At 35.5% G+C, this 22,163-nt stretch overlaps 2 protein-coding genes across 2 annotated transcripts; both read left to right on the forward strand.

The window, feature by feature from the left end:
* Nucleotides 1–1,020: 1,020 nt before the first annotated feature.
* LOC145563148 (uncharacterized) lies at nt 1,021–5,678 on the forward strand. The gene is made up of 5 exons (XM_081623575.1): nt 1,021–1,318; nt 3,647–3,765; nt 4,227–4,284; nt 4,570–4,647; nt 5,294–5,678. The coding sequence occupies exons 1-5, from the start codon at nt 1,147–1,149 to the stop codon at nt 5,485–5,487; spliced, it is 621 nt and encodes a 206-aa protein (XP_081479701.1). The 5' UTR covers nt 1,021–1,146; the 3' UTR covers nt 5,488–5,678.
* A 7,927-nt stretch (nt 5,679–13,605) lies between these two features.
* On the forward strand, nt 13,606–20,654 carry LOC145561955 (la-related protein 1C-like). Its single transcript, XM_081622091.1, has 6 exons — nt 13,606–14,405; nt 15,101–15,707; nt 15,790–15,913; nt 16,018–16,108; nt 19,334–19,405; nt 19,534–20,654. Exons 1-6 carry the CDS (start codon nt 13,977–13,979, stop codon nt 19,810–19,812), a joined length of 1,602 nt encoding a protein of 533 aa, XP_081478217.1. The 5' UTR covers nt 13,606–13,976; the 3' UTR covers nt 19,813–20,654.
* The last annotated feature ends 1,509 nt before the right edge of the window (nt 20,655–22,163 follow it).

Below are 22,163 nucleotides of genomic sequence, written 5' to 3' on the forward strand. Positions count from 1 at the left end.
AAACGAGTTGGACATACTCTAACTGACTAGCTCCCTTAGCTGCTAAAAGAATTCTAGGGGATGTGATGAGATTGTTTGTTTTGAACCTTTTCCCCTCTACTTTTATTTTTTAAAAAAGTTTTATTTAGTATCTCTTAAAGTTTGCCCCGTTAATCAGCCTAAGTACTCCGTATGTAAATAAGGGGGTAAAAAGGACCGCTCCATTAGTGGTTATACATCAAATTATGCCCTTTTGCCCCCTATAAATAAATTGTATATAGGACTTGTAAGTTCTAATAAATTATTAAAAATTTAAATTCAATACCTTCAAGCAAAATAATTTAAGTTCAATAAAGATAAGGTGAACCCAGTGCATGATCTGTTCACCTTATTGTTCGGTGAAAATAAGGTTAAGTAAATCAACCAAGCATTTGTTCAAGGGCGTGTTCGGCACTAGCTTTTGGGTAGCTTTTAGGTAGCTTTTAGTGGTTTGACTTATTCAAACCACTACATAGAAAAAATTATGAGTGTTTGGGAATGTAGTGGTGGGGGTAGAGTTTAGTGGTTGAAGTAGCTTTTGTGAAAAGTTAACATTATTAACTTTTGTGAAAAGCTAGGTAGCTGTTGAATTTTCTTCTATTTTTTTTAGAATTTTACAATTCACAGCTAGTTTACCAAACACTCATACTAAATTATTTATTTTCACAGCTAACAGCTAGTTGACAGCTAACAGCTTCATATACAGCTAACAGCCACCAGCACAGCTAACAGCTACCTCTACAGCTATATTTTGCCGAACACGCCCCAATTCACCAAATTTTAGTTACTTGAGATCCAATAAGTTCCGTTAAATTCATAGTGTATTATTTAATAAGTTAAGGAGAAAACAAATTTTGATAAAGGTTATCAAATTTTAAATTACATTTAAATAAGGTTTGATAACTAAAAATTAGATGAATAAAACATATTCCATTACGGATTAGACAGTTAGACCCAAGTATTACTTGACATGGGAACAGTCCCACTGTTTTAGATCAACTCTGTATTTTTCTGGGCAGTGACTAAACCATCATTAACAAGACCCTTTTTTGTTTCTCGACCCACCGCAACATCCAGAGTTTACCATAAACCATTTTCTCTCTCTTCTCAAACCTTACTTCCTCTCTAATGGCCTCTCTTCACTCCATGGTCGTCGCTCCTCCAACTGAACCCTTCACCATTCCCAGGACTCCATTCAAAACTTCCCCTTCTTCTCTATCTCTTTTACTTTCTCCAACTTCCAATTTCAAAAACCCAAATCTCTGTTGCCTCTCTTCTCCAACTAGACTCGCTCATTCCGGTAATTTTTCAATTTTTTCAACTTAATTTCTTTCTCATTTCGTAATTTGCTATGATTATCAATTTATTGTCTTTAAATCTGGTCGCAATTAGGATTTCTCTTGATGAATGTAGGTTTCAATTGCAAGATATTCGATGATTTTATAAATGTCTTAATGTTTATGAAATTTGAATTTGTTAAATTTCGCCATTTGATTGATTAATTACTAGGAAGTTCTAGTTAGGTTATGATGATACTCAACTAACTCAAGTGACTTGATTTGTAATCAGAGAATCTTATTCTTAACTGGTACTCCCTCTGTCCCTTAATACAAAGTCTCGTTTCCTTTTTGGATGAACTAAAATACAATGCCTCTTTCTATTTAAAGAGGTTGTATTTTTTGGCATTATTACCCTCTTTTTTATGAGTTGTCATCTTTTTCCTCTACTTTTTTTTACTTTTAACGTCAATTCCCAATACTTTCTCTCTTTATCTCTTTAATTATTCCCAATTACTTTTTCTTTCTCTCTATCTCTTACATGCACATATATACTTTTAATCATTTGTTTTAAAAAAATTTCAACTTTCTTTATTCCTTCGCAAAAACCAAAAGAGGTTTTGTATTAAGGGACGAAAGGAGTAATATACAAGTAATTTATTTTTATAATTTTATAGTTATATACAAATAATCTGCATGATTTTTTTAGGGTTCTGCCAAGAAATGTGAGTTTTCTAAATTCCACTATACTGGTAGCTTCAATATCAATAGCTTGGTATATAGGGCTGCAATTACCTAGGTATATAGTGCTGGTGTTATCGGAGTATGATAAGTGTGGATTGTATTAGTATTTCTATTTCAATTTGGTAGATTGAGGAACATAATCTCCATGTGATTAGCTTTTGAACTGAAGTTATAATGGCTGTGGTTTTTAAACTAGGAAAGGAAACCGGGTGGATTACCAAAATCATCCTCTCGGGCGAAAGACTATGTCTTTGAGGCAGCAATAACATGATCAAAGCTTAAGATATAATTACTCTCTAGTCTCTGCCATACCCGAATTCCAAGAAAACTTGGTGATTAGCATACACTTACTCTGAGTTCGATATTGATCGTTTGTGCTGTAGTATTGCTTAGGATATTGTCTTTGAAGATTGAAAGTGTAGAGAGTGTTTGACAGTGCTTGTTTGATGAAGCTATCCTCCTTACTTCGCTGGTAGCTATAGTACCTTTCTTTTAATCAAATTGTGTGTGTGATATTGTTGTTGGTTGTTTAGTAGTTGATGTTTCTAGCCCCTTCAATTACTCTGGAATCAGTGATGGTATACGATCACTTTCTGTGTAGATTTACTGGTGAGGATTGTATTCGCAAGTTTTTTTATCACATGATTAGAACATATTGAAATTTTGAGGAATGTAACCTCCTTGTGATGAGCTTTTGGAAATTGGATCTGAAGTAATTATAGGTTCACAGCTGTGAGTTTGGTATTCAATCTGGCGATACAGTTTTTGTAAAAGACTATACTTGCTGAGTGCTGAAAGATTGCTCAGAAGTCTGTGGACATTGAAGACCAGGTGTAGATACTGTTTTTCAGTGCCTATTTTAGCCTTTTAAGATATTAATATATTATAAGTAGCTTCCATAGAGAATGTATGCTTCAAGTTTCTAGAAGGTGCCCTTGAAGAGAAAATTCTGCAGATGTTTTAGAAAGGTTGTGCGTTTATACAGATTCACAGAAATATGTTCAATTTGGCAGCAAAAGAGTAGGAATCTTGAAAGAGAAATATCTGATTTAAGAGTGAAGCATCTCTTAGGAGATCCTGAATTTTTTTTTTTTTTAATTTTATTTTATTTTATTAAAAGGTAACATCTATAGTTTGGTGATGGGGACTATGATAGAAATAGATAGAGAAGAACGTATTAATGTGTTTTTATATTGTCTCCCCATGATTGAGTCGCTAGTTAGAAGAGTCATTAGTTAAAAGCCATCTGTGATTTATTTATGAAACATGCTACAGTAGATCATTTTTTATTTGTATATATCATATTATTACATGTAGGCTGTTCTTGTGTTTTTTAACCAATATGTTTAATTGCTACAACTGTGCAACCTACATTATAATATCTGTATGCAAAGCAACTTACACAGAGAAAAAATCATAATAACTGGGCAGCCTATAAACCATGCATAGCACTAAAAAGAGAGAGCCACCGATATAATTAAAGACAAAAGGGAAATTATCATAAATGGCTTCTGACTTTGCTGATAACTATACAGTCAAATTTTTGTAGACGACTAATAATAATGTGCAGGGATTTGAATTAATACCACTGTGATGGATGTTCTCAGTTAAGGTTAAGGCTCAAGAATCTGAAGTCAGTGTTGCTGTGGACGCCTTTACTCAATTCAAACATTTGCTTCTGCCCATCACTGATAGAAATCCATATCTCTCAGAGGGAACAAGACAGGTATCATAATAAGCCAGTGACTGTAGTCTGTAGAGATATAGGTCATGTTATATTTTATCCACTATGGCATTCTTCTAACCTTTTAGTGCAATATTATTGAATGAAATTTTTATGATAAATGTTTTGATGGCATCATTTCATATGTTTCGTAATATAGAGCAACTACCTTCATGATAAATGTTTTGATGGCATCATATTATATATTTCATGATCCATGATTTGAGAAATTCCTCCTGAATTCTCTCTCCCTATTACTGCGCAACATGTCTCTCACATAAATTATACTCATTTTTATTACATGGATGCATCATGCATGAGCTATATCCTTATACAATTTATGCCATTGGAATGTTTTTTTTACCTACAGCTTAATTACACTCAAAGAAATACTTATTCTGTTCATAATTTGGAAAATTTGACTTGTGTCATTTTCCTACATCCGTAAATCAATTTCTTGCCAGGCTGCTGCAACTACTGCTGCTTTGGCAAAAAAGTATGGAGCAGACATAACAGTTGTAGGTATGTATTCTGACCATACCTTTGCTCAATATATATACGAAGTATTATGGATCAAAACTTGGGACTCAGATACTCTAAAAATATGGTAAGGCAGTAAAGTTGCATATTTACAACTCCACTTAAATGAACTTGATGCGAAGTAGTCACTTATGAATTGTGGTGGTGGTGGTGTTGTATGCAATTTTTATATTATTATGTAATGCTAAGCAGTAGTAACAATTTTCTCTATCAAAGGCTTTTTCTAGTGCTAGATTACTGGCTACCAGAATTTCATTCTCATTGCAGTTATTGATGACAAGTCGAAAGAATCGCATCCTGAGCATGAAACACAGTTGGGCAGCATTCGCTGGCATTTATCTGAAGGTATGCAGATCTATCCTCCCTCCCTTTGCTCAATACCCAGGCCACACTTTGCTTGTATTTTGTACTGTGCTTGCTCAAATTGAGGTTAAGTGGATGAAGTGAGGGGCTCTGTAAGATGCAAAAGCTATCATTTTCAATGGAATTTTTGGCTTTTACTCACACAGGGGTGAAGGGTGAAACCATTCATTCTGTGCATGCTTGATCTGAGTTAAACTTGGACTTAGGGATAAGGACAAGGGCCTGATTTGAATCTGGAGGGCTGAAATTTGCTTCTTCCCCCCCCCCCCCCCCCTAGTGATTCCATCTTTTTGGGGTATTATTATTTGAAATGTCGATGTGTTGTTTCCTCTCTAGGTTCTAAATCTAATTGAAGAGTCTAAGCATTGTAGTTTGTTTTGACACTTGAGCACATGTGATTGCTAGATATCATTATGGATTTGGTCCAGCAAGTCTCTTGCATCATGTTGATTATGTAGAGACAAGATATTTATACTTCGTTTATCTTTATCCAAACCAACCATTACTAGAGGCAGGGGGGTCATCAGTCTGTGCATGTGCTGCAAGTGTTAGCTGAATCAGACATCCATGTCATATGTTCACCCTTCTTATTGTATTTATTTGTCGAACTTTTTCAATTCAATGACAGGTGGGTTTCAGGAATTTAAATTGCTAGAGAAACTCGGCGAAGGAAGTAAACCTACAGCCATAATTGGGGAAGTTGCTGATGATCTGAATTTAGATTTGGTTGTTTTAAGCATGGAAGCAATACATTCCAAGCATGTTGATGCAAATCTCCTGGCAGAGTTTATTCCCTGCCCTGTCTTACTATTGCCCTTGTAAGATAGCTGAATTTGACGACCCTTCTCAAAGTGCCTCTGGTAATCTTGTTTTATCAATCTGATTTGTCTATTGTTTTCTTCTTTTGGTTTGGGCTTTTCTTTTGGTATCACTTTGAATTAAGAATATTGAGTTGAAGTTCATTGTTGTACAGAAACCTGTGTTCTTCTCAACTGTTTAAGCAAGTTGATTAATTTATGGTACTTATCAAATTATCCCATCCCCATTTTTTTTTTTAAAAAAAAAGGACATTCCGTCTACATGTTATTTTGGCTCTAATTACATCGAGCAAAATGTGCTCCATGTTTGTGACAAAAATGTGTTCAGATCGGTCCCATAATGTAGGGAGAAACATCGCTATCCCAGGGACACGGGTTAATCACATAATTTTGCTTGGTTAGAGTGACGACAATTGAGGCTCAATACTCATTAGCTCATGTTTCATGAAATGTGATGGTAACACTAATTAATTAATAGGTTAGGTACATTAAATCCCCAAGGAAAAAGAAAGGAAAGGAAAAGGTTAATGGTAACTTGGTAAGTTATTCACTGGGTACAGCTAATAATGACACGACTTTCTCGTGGAAACTCTTATTTTCTGCACATTTGGTGATGGATTTGCTGCTTCTTAAGTTAGGTGAAACTTTCTAACGTTGCATCAATTTCAGTGAAAGGGTTTTACCATGCACTTAAATAGTCACACCCTTTTTCCTTCCTTAATTTCTCCGGTATAATACCCATTTTATCCCTATTTAGACTATTTTTCATTCCTTAATTTTTTTTCATGGTTAGAGGAGCATAAGAAGCATTTGATACAAGTGTTGTCATGTTTGAAGAAGCACCAGTTGTATGCAAAGCTGTCAAAGTGTGAGTTTTGGTTGGAAGAAGCTAACCAGGCCAAAGCTCGATAATTTACAAGAAATTGACCCATGATTTTTATTTATTTTTTTTTTTACTTTGTAGTACTCTCTATTAGTATTGATTTTACGGTACTTTTGATTATTTTTACCCCGCAACACAATTTTAAATCAACCCCAAAAAAGAAACTTAAACCATTGACCGAATTGCCACCCCCCACATAAGGTATCATTCGGGGAAAAAAGTGTAAAATTCTGCCGCATAGAAATGTATACTTCCTAGATTTTGATACCCTCTTTTGTTGTTGGCTTTAATTTTGTACCTAAGCCACACAGGGGTCCTTCCTCACCTTCTCAAAAAGGGAGAGAATTTCATCTTTATTCCTCATTGAAAAGAATAATTTAGCTTCTTGTGTAAAGCATCCACATAAATAAATGATAAAAGAAAGGTTTATTGGATCCATCTCCATACCAAACATAGAATAGATCAAGGGGACAAAGAACCCATTTTATTACACGAAAAAGAAGAATCTCTATTGATTTTATCGCTTCACAAGTGGGAGGGAATTTAAGGGCACCATGAAATTGAAAAAGACCATCAAATGTAACTCCTATCAACCATTCAAATATTTCTTACTCTTATTATGTTAATATTACATCATTAGATTCATCACACATTATATGCTTACAATTAAACTTTATTTCATGATACATTAATATTAGTAACCTTCTTATCAAGAAAGAGATTGAGAAAAAGAAAACAATGTGAATTGATTATTTATTTATTTATTATTGATAATTTTTTTGATTCGAATGAGGAACAAGTCCAAAAGAGGAAGATTACAAAAACAAAGCAGAAAAACTAGCAGCTAAAAATAAAAACAAGCACCTAGCTACGGAGGGACAAAACGTGGCAAAGCCACACCTCTTGTGTCCTCCTCTAAAATACAATTAAGATCTAACGGGATATCATTAAAGTAAACTAATTGAGAGTCTTGAATGACTCCGCGGTTGGCCAACCAATCCGCTGCTCGGTTTCCTTCCCGGTAAACATGAGCTACCTTCACCTCCCATCTCGAATCATTGAGCATGTTACGGCAATATATGATGTCCTGTATGTTCTCGCCTCTAGGCACTTCAGCCTTCTGCAAAGCTTGAATGCAAGCCAAGTTATCCATCTGGACCTCCAGTTTTGGAATTCGCAAGTTCATAGCCATCTCCAGCCCTCTCGTTAAAGCCATAACTTCTGCTCTGAATGCAGTACAATAGCCAAAATTGCTAGCAAATGCTGAAACGCACTGACCTGAGTAGTCTCTGATTATAGCACCTCCTCCTGCAGGCCCAGGACATCCATTCGCAGCCCCATCACAGTTCAAAGCATACCACCTAAACCCAGGACTGATCCAACTAACATTGGTTTCCACTCTCTGTTGGCAGCTAGTATTACTCTCCTCAATGTTACTCACCAAGGCTCTTCTTGCTTCTTCATAACGCACCTGTAAAAAGGCACAAAAATCAAACGGAAGCTCATCCCTTTTGTTGAAAACATAGGCGTTTCGCCACCGCCATATCCACCATAAAGTCCCCCCAAAATAAATTACCCAACTGTCAGCATCATTCTGATCAGGGTCTTTCATGTTCTTGACTATCCACTCTTTGATGTTGCCACTGTAAAATTGCTGTCTAATTGAAGGGGTAAGCTTTTTTCTCCATACAACTCTTGCGGCAGGACAGTCCCTCATAATATGGAGATTAGACTCTTCTTCAGCGCCACAGATAAAGCACTTTGAATCAGGGGCAATCTTCCTCTTGTATCTATTTAAATTGCCAAGCAAACGTTCATGACAAGCAAGCCACATAAACGCCCTTATTCTTTGCTGAACCGGAGCCTTCCACACCACATTCCAGCATTCCTCATCTATGATGTCAGTTCCATGCTTCATAATTTTAATGGCCGATTTAATTGTAAACCGACCCTTCGAACCATCCTTCCAGTAAACCAGATCACCTAGATTGGGATCTTTTCTCACAACATGACTTTGAATGAATTTCAAAGTGTCAGCATCCAAATAAGGGGAAAAAATATCCCAACGCCAACCTGAATCCTCTTCCCACATCTCATTGACAGTAGCACCAGCAATATCATCAGGTAAAGGCTGCGTGACTAGATTAGACAGGGGTTTATCCGTGCACCATCGATGATCCCAAAACAGAGTACGAGTGCCATCCCCAATTGCAATACGTGTGCCTTCCCCAATAACCTTAGCGTTCTCTGTTATACCACTCCACACATTCGACATTCCCACCTTAGGCTCAAACATATCAATGTCACACCTCCCTTTGCAATACTTTGCTCTTAGAACTCTTGCCCATAACGCATTAGGTTCTGCTAAAATACGCCACCCAAGTTTAGTCAAAAAAGCTGCATTGGCTTGTTTAGCCGAAGCAATGCCAATACCTCCTTGATCAACAGGTTTTTGCAGCATCTCCCAAGATAACAGGTGAACCTTTCTATGCTCTTCATTACCACCCCAAATAAATTGCCTCGTTTTTCTATCAATCTTGTCACAAATTCCCCGAGGAATTTTGGCCGTTTGCATTGAATACATAGCCATGGTTGAGATTAGGGGTGGCAATTTCACCCTGACCCGATGGATATCCGATCCACCCGACCCGAAAAAATGGACGAAAACCCGACAACTCACAGATTTCAATCGGGTGATGGATCGGGTCGGATTCGGGTTGGTGTAAATCCGACCCACCCATCCACCCGAATATTTATAATAATATATACGTGTATTTTAATATATAAAGTCTATTAAAAAAAAGTAGCACAGCTAGGGTTTTATTTTCACTGACTTCACTCCTTAGTCCTTAGCCTCCACAACACTTTCTCTCTCCTTTCTCTAAGAAGACCCCTTAGTCCCTTACTTCAGTACCTGCAATTCCGGCGATGCTCCAACGGTCTCACCTCTGACCAGATCGTGCAAAATTCTTACAGATCGGCATCCTTGAAGGACTTACCACCATTTAATTATTCGACTCATCCACAATCTTGTAAGTATATGTTTCTTTTCTTTCATCTTCTAACATTTATTTGGAAATTTGGAATGAAATTATTTTTCTACCTAGTCTATCATCTAATCCTGATTTTTGAGATTGCACTACTTGTAAATATGCAAACTTTTTCAATTTTGATATGAGTATTGTATAATTTTGAAGTGTATGTAAATTAATATCATAATTAGAGAATTTGTCTAATGTGAATATATTTAACTTGCTTTTGTGATTCATTATTATTATTTTTTTTTAAATCTGAAGCTTATACTTTGTTCTTAGATGAAAATGTTGACTATTAAATTTATATTCTTTGTTAATATTTTATTGTAATTATATTTTTTATGGTTATAATTTTATTTTACACTGTTAAAATTTTGTTTTTTTTCCTTCTTTTTTATTATTGTAGGATGGAGAGGACATGGATATGTGAAAGTGACTTCAAGAGTTGATGGAGAACTACTATAGTTCTATGATGTGAATTGAAGACTTATGGATGTTCATCTCATTGTAGTTTTTTTTTTATTTTTTTTGTTAGTAATCGCTGCTACCAACAAGGTTCAACAAAAAAGCTATGTACTATGTGTATGTTACTTGTTAGCTTTAATTTGAACTCTAATTATTATTCCCTATTTCCCTTTAATGTGATTGCCCAATTGATGCATGAAAATATAATGGTGATGTTTAATTTGTGCAGTCAATGTTGTTAAACAGAAAAATATAAATTAGCTAGTTATAACCCGATTAGCACCCGATCCACCCGATTTACCCGCGGATGATGGATGGAGCGGATGTGGATGAAGAAAAAGTCGGGTGATGGATGGGTCGGGTGGCAGATGGGTAGTTAACGGATGGAGGTGGATTGAGCTCCATCCGATCCACATCCGATCCATTGCCATCCCTAGTTGAGATGGTAGTTTTAGCAAGAGTGATACGACCCGCTAGAGATAGGTATTTTGATTTCCATCCCGCTAGCCTCCGATCAATCTTTTCACAAAGATGATTGTAAGTATCCAATTTTACACGGCTAGTTAAGGTTGGCATGCCCAAATACATCCCCAAGTCCTCCGTTTTTTCCTTGTGTAAGGCCTCACTAATCGGTTGCTGGGAATCAATATCAATATTGTTCGAGAAGTACACTCGTGACTTAGCCAAACTGACCTTTTGTCCTGAGGCTTGGCAGAATCGGTCTAGGCAGTGGTGAATGATAGCTACTTGATCTTCTCTTGCCTCCACGAAAAGAATTATGTCGTCCGCAAAGAACAAGTTTGATAGAAGAGGCCCATTGCGACTAGCCCGAATCGGTTTCCACTTTCCTTGGATAATGGACTCTTCAATTGTTTGGTAGAATCTCTCCATACACATAACAAAGAGATAAGGGGAAAGGGGATCGCCTTGGCGAATCCCTCTACTCGGTTTAAAGCTCTTTGACGGTTCCCCATTCCACAATACTTGTAGAGAAGCCGTAGTCACACATTCCATGATTAATTCAATCATGAAAATAGGCAAATTCATTTGAACCATCGTATCACGAATAAAGGACCAACACAATCTATCATACGCCTTTTCGAAATCGATCTTAATAGCCATATAACCCTTACCACTTTGTTTCCTCCGCATAGTATGAATGACCTCTTGGACTATCACGATGTTATCTGTAATTTGTCGCCCCGGGACGAAACTTGCTTGGGTATTTGAGATAACATGCGGTAACACAGGCTTTAGACGGTTAACAAGGACCTTCGTAACCACCTTATAGGCCACATTACACAAGCCTAGAGGTCTGAATTGTGAAGCAAGCTCCGGCTGCTCGATTTTGGGGATCAAGGCTATAAAGGTGTCGTTGAGATGTTCCGGTAAACCTTTGCCTTCCAAAATAGGGATGATAGTATTATACACCGTTTCAGCCACAATTTCCCAATTTTTTTGGTAAAAAAGTGCCTGGAAACCATCTGGGCCTGGTGCCTTTAACGCACCCATTTCCTTGATAACCCTTTCAATTTCTACTCTCGAATATGGCAGAGTGAGAGCTTTCTAGTCTTGCAATGAGAGTTCCGGAAAAATGTCTTGGGGTAGATCATAGCAATCCGGTTCCCCCTCCTCAGTAAAAAGATTCGAGAAGTAATTGACTATGTGGTCTTTAATCTCATTCTTGTCCTGTATCCACGAATCATTAGGCCCTTTATTGATAATTGGTTGTAGATATGTAAAACTATACAACTATGTTGTTATAAAGACCATATAGGTTGTTTCAAATTGCCTCATAAGAAAAAAAAAAAAAAATAAAATAAAATTGACCCATGATATAATTTTTTATATTAAATACATACATTAGCTTAGTCAATGCACCCAATATTACACTTTTCCATCTTATATGTTGACATATTGTTATAAAAGTGTGCACACATTTTTTGCTTCCAATAATTGATTAATGGAGTTAGGAAGTCTAATACAAGTTGTCGGGGGAATACTTAGGCTTAGAGGGTCACAATAAGTCAATAACCAAAATCTCTCGATATGGATGCTAAATTAATCGCTTAAATTAAGGCTTTAATATGAGTTGGGTATGGGTTGAGTCGACATAAGGATCAATTACATACAATGTAAAATACAAAATTTTATGACTTGATATAAACCTATGATACGATACAACATATCGGCACGTAAGGTATGTTGGTAGACCATGGACTATGCATGAACATCTTTTTAAAATTTGGTATGACCCGAACAACATGACCGCATGTTGGCCTGCTTATTTGACAAATTTACAAGAAAAGTATAAATAATAAAAGAGTTATCTGTTAGCATGACATTACACAACATATACACCAGACCATAAGATCAGGAGTTCAGGACAAGGCCAATACAAAGCCACACTTTCTCTTTTTTCTTTTTAAAAACACAATACACAACACATGAGTTTGCATGACCTAATTCACGGGTTACTTGGTTCATTAGTAACCCTTATAATAGCATCGGCGAAGTAATCCTTCTACACTAACCAAGTAACCCCCATACCGTGTGGCTAATCACATACGAAGTACCAAATTTGACGAATGAGATTTTTTTTACAATATTTATTGAATTCAAGTGACACATAAGTACCATGAACAAATGACATTGCATTTAAAATTACCTACGAAGTAAAAAAAAAAAAATATTATCCCTTACTACTGGTAATCTAATCAACATATCCTAGGTTTTTTTTTATTTAAAACTAACGAACAATAATAAAATAAATAGATATACAGAATTTTTTTTCCAAGGATTTATGCAGAAAAAAAAAAAAAAAAAGAAAGAATCAAGAGATTGTAATAAATATACAAAATTTTAGCTAATTGTACATTGCATGAGCTTTAATATGATACAGAAATATTTAATAATATAGAAACAAAATATTCATGAAAAAGGAAATAAATTATAAATTAATAGCATAAGTTAATCGTTTATAGAAACAAAACCCATCTCTAAAAAAAAAAAAAAGATTCCGTAAGTAATTTAAGAGTGCAATTCTTATAGCAAGTTTGCGTATATAATTGGTAGAATTATATACTCTTCTAGATAATAATACCCAAGGATCGAGGCAATAATGTTCTAAAAAGAGGAATTTAGACGTGAAAATTCCTTAAGAAAAAAAAGTAGTATATAAAAGATAGATTATTTTGAAAATTTTATCAGATAAAATTAAAGTTACGTTCACTTCACCTTATTTTTGTTGAATAGAAATTATTTTTGATAAAATAAAATTATATTTGCCGAATTTAAATTATTTTTACTGAACTTAAATTAATTTTACTGAACTGAAATTATTTTTACTGATTTTCTATTATAATTCTTCTTTAAGAAAACTGAATTTTACTGAATTGAACTTATTTTTACTAAAATGAAATTAATTTTACTGAAATTGAAATTATTTTTACTTAAAAAAAATTAAGGTGAAGTGAACAGGGCCTAAATTAAAATATTCAAAATAATTAAATTATATCTTATATATTTACTTGAAACAATTGAGCAAACTATTTTGAGTAGAACTCCTTAAAAAGACCAGTTTTTTTTAAAAGGAAATAAAAAAATAATAAAAAAATAAAAGAAAAAAATCTTAACTCTTTGAAATTCCTAAGCTACACATACAAAAAGAAATAGCAGGGTAATTTCGTAAAAAAAGGAAAATATAAAAAAAATAAAAACTAAAAAATAAAAAAAACCAGAGCACAAATACCCCAACCTAAAAAAAAAAGAGGAGAGAGAGTGAGTAGAGAAGAAGATCCCTCCTTGTTCTTCTTCGTGTTTAGAGAGAGAAAAAACCCTTAGAGAGAGAAACCGGCGAGAAGAAGAAAAGGAATTTACTTTTCTTCTTTCTTCTACCTTCGATTCGATTCGATCCTCATTCAATCTGTTCATCTTTCTCCTTAAATTTTTAAACCCTAATTTTAATCTTCCCCCAATTTCATACCAGATTTTTATTTTTTGATCGTTTAAGTTAACTCGTTGGCATACACCGAGTGATACCCAATACCCAGAAAAACCAAAAAAAAAAAAAAAAAAAAAAAACCCTAATTTGGAATTTTCTTGATTTTGATGGCAGCGACAGCTAACAGCAATCCTTCTCCTTCTCTCTCCTCTTCCTCCTCCTCCTCCGCCGCCATTTCGCCGAGTTCGAATCGGGCCGTGTTACCTCCGTGGTCCGGTGGCGTTCGACGCCCGGAATCTGAGTCAACCGGAGCTCTAAAGTCGCCGGCGGAAACAGCTGAGAGGAGTTTTTCATCGGGGCCGGAGATTCCGGCGGAGAACTCCGAGAATGGGGGCAATGCGGGTGGTAAAAAGCCCGCTTGGAATAAGAAACCGTCTAATGGACCCGTTGAGAATGGTGGGCCTGGCCCAGTTGTGATGGGCTCTTCTGCCGCTTGGCCCACTCTCTCTGAGACCAAAAACAAAGCTCCTCCTAAGCTTTCTTCTTCTGATTCCTCCAAAAGTCTTCCTGATTCTGGATCGGTTTCTTCTCCTCAGGTTTGCGTACCCTAATTTGTTTGTTTTTTTTTGGTAATTTTTTTGCTTCTTAGATCATGGCATCCTGAAAATTATGATTTTGGTTCAAAGTTTATTTACGTAAATAAATTCGGCTGATTTTATTAGGTAAAAATTGGGGCTTAATATTGTTTTGATAAAATAAATTATTGATATTATAATTGATGTTTGATGCTGCATTGGTTTTGTTAAATAAATTAGTTTTATTGGCTAAAAGGATCCGAGGGAACATGTTGTTTAATAATTTTATATATTTGTAAAATTATCCTATATTTTATTATTATAATTTGGGTTTATTGACGGAGTTGTTGTTTCATGTTATGGTGTGGACTGTGGAGGATGTATTTGGGTTTTTGAAGCGACAGTGTTTATTGGGATTTTAGAGCATTGGATTTTACGATGATGCTATGCTATCGGTTTATATATCGAGTAATTAATATTGTTGCGTGTTGATTGTGTATTGTATTGGTAATTGGTTGGAAGGTGACTGATGTGAGAATGAAACGTTTGGGATTGTTTCATTCCCTTCTTCTGTGATTATATTGATCAATTTTCCTCCGGATAAAGTGTACATGTTTTCCTTAAAGATAATAGTTTGATTTGTCATCAATCATCATCATCATCTTTTTTTGTTATATATGTCTATGTTGTGGTTGTGATGGTTTGGTTTGCTCTAGGTAACTGCGTCTGAGTCATCATCGTTGTCAATAGCTCCACCAGTACAGTCGTTGCCACAATCTTCATCAGCTTCTCCAAAGCCTACAACTAGTAGTTTGAGCCATAACTCTATGCCAAACCATGGACGTCCAGCACGCCAAAAGTCAATGAAGCGGGATGGTGGGGGAAACTCACAAGCTAATGGCGGTTTTTCTCATCAACCTTCGTCTGCTGTGGAAGGTTCACATAATCATAATCATAACTCCTCAAAACCTACTTCTGGTGGTGCTTCTGACAGTTCTGGCAGAGACAACGTTCAAAACCATGGTCTCCGAGATCCGGGATCACGGAATGCTAGTGGGGATCATCCTCAGCCGCGCAACTCATACAGGAGGGGGGGTGGTGGGTCCCATTCACGAGGAGATGGTTCACATCAGAATTATGGGGGGAGACGCGGCGATCAGGATCGTGGGAATCATGATTGGAACCATCAGAGGAGTTTTAATGGGAGGGATTCTACCATGCAACCAAGAGTCTCTCCTAGGAGATTTGTGAGAACCCAGCCTGTTCCTCCTCCTTTTGTCCACACTCCACCTATGCGACCATATATGAACCCTATGGGGGTTGGTAAGTTTTCATAGTTCCTTGCTGGCTAGAGTGCTGTTGTATGGGACTATGGGTACATATCTAATTCATTTGAATGTTTCAGAGATGCCTATGTATTATATCCCTGGCAGTGTGCCTTTTGTTGCACCTGCACCTGTGTATATTCATGCTGCTTCAGATCCTCAGTTGCATACTAAGATAGTGAATCAGATAGATTACTATTTCAGGTGCTTATTCTGGACTTCCTCTTTTCTGTACAGGGTATTTCTGAACTAATTGATGATGTGATCATTTATCTAATCATTTTGAGTTATTTATTGTGTTTTGACAGCAATGAGAATTTAATCAAAGACACATTTCTGCGGAAACAAATGGATTCACAGGGTTGGGTTAATGTTAGATTGATTGCTGGTTTTAAAAAAGTGAGTTCTCGTTCTGATGCAAGTTTTATTTAGATTTTCTTCTTGCTGTCTAATTTGATCTATTTGCCTGCTGATTGTAATTGAAATTTCATGACTCAGTTTTGCTCCTATCTTTATTTGGTTTTTCTTAATGCCCAGTGCCCACTGTTCAATTGTCATCTTGTGCCCTTTCTTTTTAAAAATAAAATGATCTTACTTTGTAAGTATACTCTGAGAGTAACTTTAGTCCTGGCATTCTTTCTTTACCTTGAATTCTTACTACGCTCATCTTAATTTCTCAATGATTAATGTTGCTCTATTCCATGCTTTGTGTACTTGGGTCAATCTATGAGCGGTTTCTTTTGTCTGTATTTTCCTGTACCTTGCTCTTTGCAGGTTTTTAAAGTGGTTCTTTCAGTACCTTGAACGTTTAATCTAATGACTTCGCTCAGAAAATTTGGGGCGGTTTGTTTTATGTAAATAGTGGGAGCATTGAATGTGTTATATTATCTAACCAGTAAAGTCGATGGCTCTGAGTCTTTTGTAAGGTCCTCCATGATGTATAATTGCACCTTATGTCTTGTAGTCTATCTAACCTGCAGAATCTTGTTCAATCTCTTGACCTTACTGAGCTTTTCTGCTTGAAATATTACATCTCCGTAACATGTGTAGCTGTTTTTATTTTTATTGAAATCTAGAGCGCTCTGTTTTCTACCTAAACAATGTATCTTATAACATTGCTTGCAACTTGCTCTTCTTTTATGTGGATCTGGCTTCACCTGTATTTTGAATCTGGGAATGTTTACAAGTGGCTTGTTAATTTTCCCATGTTTATCCATGTTGTAGTACCCACACTCCTAGTTTTGATTCAAGAATGATGCAGCATAAAATATCTCATAATATATATTTGTGATATCTGTCTTAAAGTTAACTTTTCGGTTGAATATGCATGATTTCAAAAAATAGCTGAATATTATTGAAATAATGTGAAGCAAATGGTGAGAAAAGGTAAAATGAAGTGTAATGAAAGAAAGAATAGCGCATGAATGTAATGGAAGATGGGAGGGTAATGAAAAATAACAATCAATTTTAGAGAGTCTTGTGGCTGATTTGTTACAAGATGACAGTGTTGAATATACATTATTTTGGTAGATTATGTTTGAATTAGAGGATGGCTTCGTTTTTTCTTTCCCAAAGAACCTTATTTTGTCACCATGTACACTAAAACCACTCAATCCACTCCCGTTTTGTCATTTATGGCCTTGCAGTAAATGGAATTTACTCATTTAAGTCTACTGATTTTGTTTGGGATGACAAGTGGTTGGAGGGTATCACACTATCACTATCACCACTGCATTTGAGGATAGATTTGGGGTTGGATTGTGGGAATGAGGTGGGAGGAATGTAAGATGGGTATGAAGCATGTGAGATTAGGTATACTGACTAAATTAAGTTTCTAGGCTGGTTAAAGCGAAAGTTTTGCTTATTGATTTCATTGTAGAGGATAGTAAATGTGAAGTCACAAGCATTGATTGTAAAGAATAAGCTCGAGAGGGAATTTGACTATATAAGTTGATGGTTATCTGAGTTATAGGCTGTTGTGACATCTAGAGATTGCTATAAATCTACAGGCTTTCTGCATATGTTTTGTCATTGATTCTTCTGGGGATGATCTTTTTTATTTTATTTTGTTTTTTGATTTTTTTATTTACTGTATAATAAATGAATATTTCCTGCACTGTTTTCCTTTGCGTAATGCCACTTATTTGTATATCATCATGTTTGAGATAGTATGTTTGACAATATTGTTGGATCACGTATCTCACTGATTGGTTTGTATATTTAGGAACTCACTTCAATGATTTTGATTTTCTTTCTTTTGACATCGCATTGATATTGATTGATTGATCTTCTAGCTGTACTCGATTTGCCTGAGGGAAGTTTTGTAGGTTTCCATGTTTCTAATTAATTTCAGACCGTTTTTGTTACTATTTCCCTTTTCTTGCTTGCAATTGTTTGTTTATGAAATTTGCGTTTGTAGTACTTTCTTTCAGAAGGTTAAAGAAAGTTGGTTTGATTTATGTTGTATTCCAAAGGGCAGTAAAAGCATCTTGTTCAGTTGTTCATAGCATTGTGGGACAACTTTCATGGTTGAAGCAGGATATAACTAACAAGTATCCCTCTCTTGGCAGAATATGAAATCATCTGCTATCAGTGAAAAGAGATCATCATTTCCTGGGGCCCCTCCCCCCAGCCCTCTTCATTCTTGTTTTACATTGCTGATGCCCCTCTTATCTGGCACCCTCCCCCATGTCGGGGCTTTTGTTCTTCCAATTTCATTTTGACCAGTTGTGGAGTTCGGGTTATTTGTTTCCTCTTTTCTTCATTATTTCTTCTATTCTCTTTAGAGCTCTTTTAATATATTGTTATGTTGGCCATAAGAGAGTGTGGAAGTGAGTATCTTCAAGAGATGAAGTTCCTTGTGAATTTGAGTAATAGGGAGGTAGGATTCCTTGTTTTTACGCTCCAAAGTAGGATGTCGTTGCTGTTTTTATATTACCATGTCAAAGCTATTGCCCTCTCTCCGTATGTTTCAGCTTAATTTTCCTAATTCTGCACTTTCTTTACTCATATAATTATGAGTTTTGATAATTTTGCATTTTTTTTCAATATCCTTTGCAAGTCTATAGCAGAAAATTCAGACCTAGGGAATTAGTATATATTTATTTTTTTTTGTATCTGCCTGTGGGTCTATATTTACTCCCTATTCTCATTTTCCATAACGTAATGTCCTTAATTCATCTTCCACTGTTTTGGGATGTCCCTAAATTTATTTTCCCATTTCCAATTGAGGTTTCTTTTTCTCTTTTTCTCATCAACCTATTTTTTTTTCTCGAATCTAATCGTAGCTCTTTCAATTTTACTTGACCCTCTTTTATATTTTTATCTCACTTTACATATACTTACTGACCAAGAGAGTATCTTTACACAAGTCACAATCATTTAGGCACAGAATTCTGTTCATTGATTTTTTATTCTGAAATTTATATGCTCTATGAGCTGTTGGTATAGAAAAATGGAAGTTGTGCAAAAAAATTATGCAGTTACTGTCAATTCTTGTGAAATGACCATTGATCCCTTTTCATTTTACTTTGGTTATTGGAATGTCTCAGCTCTTCAAACTATATACTTATATTGTATTATGCAGTAGCTCTTTGTCAATGATATGTTGGAACTTGATTTCAGGTCATGGAGTTGACAGAAAATGTTCAGCAAATATTGGATGCTGTGAGGTCTTCGACTGTTATTGAAGTGCAGGTAATATTCATGCCTGCTCGATTGATTTAATTATTTACCACCCCATCCTTTTTTAGAGCAAGGTTTTTGAAATTGTCTTGAGTGTAAAGTTTTTTTTTTTTTTTTTTTTTGGTAAATTACGATTGCAGGGTGAAAAAATCAGAAGACGTGATGATTGGGTAAGATGGATTATTCCAACAACTTTGCAGGATTCAGCTGCATCTGGCTCGCAATCTCCTAATTCTCCAACTACTGCTACACTGCCAGCTCAGTTTCAAAATCTTAAAGTAGATGAGAAGACCATTGATCAGAATCATCCTAAGGCTCAGCTAGATGTTAACGCTTCTACAATCTTTAGATCATCCTCTGGGGATTCGCATAGCCCGTCAAAGTCTGTTAAGGATGGACCAAGCTCAAGTGGATGTTGATCACCTGGATCCAGCCTTTATTTCAGGCAAGGATCATGCTGATTATATTTGATCCGGAAACACCATGTGGAATGTAGGAACAGGGAATGAATGAGCTTGGTGAGTATAATCTGTTTATTCAGGATCATGACTTGCAAATACACCATGTTTTGCAAAGCAGATATATCAAACTATAAAACTCCCAAACAAAAAAAAAAACAAAAAAAGCAAAAAAGAAAAAAAAAATAGAAATTCAAAAAGATTGAGAGATACAACCAAAAAGATAAGACTGCGGAAGAAGAATCCTAAAAAATTTTGTTTTTTTTTTTTTCCTTCTCTTTGTTTCCCCCCCTTTTGTGTGTATGTAATATCTTGACATTGTGGCAGGAGTTTATGGGTCTTTTTGTTTTTTTTTTTTTTGGGATCTGATTATGGTAAAATCAGTTTTGCCTTCTTCATCTGTGTTGATTCTGGTGCCTCTGTAATTTCTTTGGGGAATTTTGATTTCATGTCCCTCCTCTGCCCCTCAGCCTGTTTTTATCATAATCTTTGGGGCTATTGAGAAGTAAACTACTGAAGTGTCATCGATGGATAAGTCTTGTACATTGTTGAGGATGACAAAGGTGGTGAGTTTATCTGAAGCTGCTGATCGTGCATCGCTCCTGCCATTTAACTTTACTCTGGTGTTTGAAAGTCTCTTGTCTCTTATCTATACTGTGTCGTATTTAGTTTATACTGTGCAGTTCTAACGCAGCAAAGACTTGCACTCTCTTGGTGAGAGAAGTGTTCTAGGTTAGAGTTTGGTATGTTCAGAACTTCATTTGAAACTAGATGTTAGCAAACGTATGGATTTGATGTTGTTATTGACTTGAGTTTTTATCTATTATTGTTAGATTAGTAGTAAATTTTGTGACACCTGCCTTGGTTTAGACCTTATAGGATCTATTGTGGCATCTAAGATTATTGACAGGGATGAGATCCCGTGTAGTCAGACATCTAGTGCCTCTTAAGCTTTTTCTAATTGTGTGTTTTTTTGGTCTACACTGCCAAATTTATCCATTTCCATTCTTAATAACTTTACGAAGTATCTTAAATATTGTTGCGGCGAGTTTAGTGTCTTCTCACGGTCTTGCCATAGGAAATTGTTGAGACCACTTTGTTTGGTTTAATAATTGTCATTTAAAAGTTTTGGAGCTAGTCACTTGACACGTAGCAGCCTTTGTTCCAAGTTACTTGCTCAATTACCTTAAATGCATATAAATTGAAGTTTTACAATTGGTACGGAGTAATTCTTAAAGCACACGTCCACGTTAGACCTAGATCATCTAATACATTGAGATGACACTTACAATATTTTCCTAGCCTATTAGTTTATCCTAGAATGAAAAAAATCAGAGTGGGTTTTGATCAAATTGCCGATTGCAAATGATGACCTGCTCCCTTTGTATGTACATGTACCCGAGGAAATAGGATAAACTAGTTGTGGCTGCACCTTTCAGTAAGTAGGCTAATACCCGAGGAAATAAGGACTAGTAAAGGTTTTCGAGTTGATTAATATTATATTCCTTGAATCTGATAGCGGTTGCCCTTTTTTAAATTTCTCTCAGGATTTAGCGCTAAGGGCAGTAAAGGACCCAATGAAGCACATTTTATTCATTAACATGGGTTATTTTTGTACTAAACTGTTTATTATCAGTCAAAGTTGAGCTGTGTTACAATCTGATTCATGGGGTTGTACCACGAATTGTTTACGTCAACCCTACCGCTTGATATCGTCCTTTTTTTAAGTAAAGGTTGATGACAAAGTAATGCTCATTGTATGTCGTTTAAAAAGTTTATAGATAAAGCTAATTCTCCAATGTGCCTCAAGTAAAACGAGAAAGTAGCAAATTTAAAGCTCCAAGCCTCCAATGTTGGTGTATAATTTGCTTTCATGTTTCCCTCTCCTCCAAAAGTTCTTTGGAGTAAACTACTACGTATAATACATGCTCTAACAAATGCTTTCGTTGGGTTTTTTTTATTTTTATTTTTTATTTTTTATTTTTTATTAATACTAAAATAAAAAGTAATCCCTCTATTCTTTATAATTGGAGAGTTTCACAGAAACAATTATGAACATCATTTTTAGTTTCGCTTTTTAAAAGTCATTTCTATGATTTATTTTACTTGACAGTTTTCTTTAGTTGTGCTTGTTAATGCACAAATTCAATCATTGATATCTTTAGCTATCAACAAGTAAAAATTACTCCGTAAAAAGTTGATATTTTGAAAATATATACCGTGACAAATTTAACAAGATGTCACATGATTATATTTTTCATTATCGTAAAAATCATAAAACACAGTCAAAGAAAAATATGTGAATAGTGTAA

This window comes from Chenopodium album, chromosome 10 (assembly GCF_948465745.1).
Source record: "Chenopodium album chromosome 10, dcCheAlbu1.1, whole genome shotgun sequence".
Lineage (NCBI taxonomy): Eukaryota > Viridiplantae > Streptophyta > Magnoliopsida > Caryophyllales > Amaranthaceae > Chenopodium > Chenopodium album.

Coding starts and splice junctions, on each gene's coding strand:
- LOC145563148 (XM_081623575.1), top strand. CDS start 1,147: ATGGCCTCTCTTCACTCCATGGTCGTCGCTCCTCCAACTGAACCCTTC. Junction 1,319..3,646: donor AACTAGACTCGCTCATTCCG/GTAATTTTTCAA, acceptor GGATGTTCTCAG/TTAAGGTTAAGGCTCAAGAA. Junction 4,648..5,293: donor TCGCTGGCATTTATCTGAAG/GTATGCAGATCT, acceptor ATTCAATGACAG/GTGGGTTTCAGGAATTTAAA.
- LOC145561955 (XM_081622091.1), top strand. CDS start 13,977: ATGGCAGCGACAGCTAACAGCAATCCTTCTCCTTCTCTCTCCTCTTCC. Junction 15,708..15,789: donor TATGAACCCTATGGGGGTTG/GTAAGTTTTCAT, acceptor TGAATGTTTCAG/AGATGCCTATGTATTATATC. Junction 19,406..19,533: donor CGACTGTTATTGAAGTGCAG/GTAATATTCATG, acceptor TTACGATTGCAG/GGTGAAAAAATCAGAAGACG.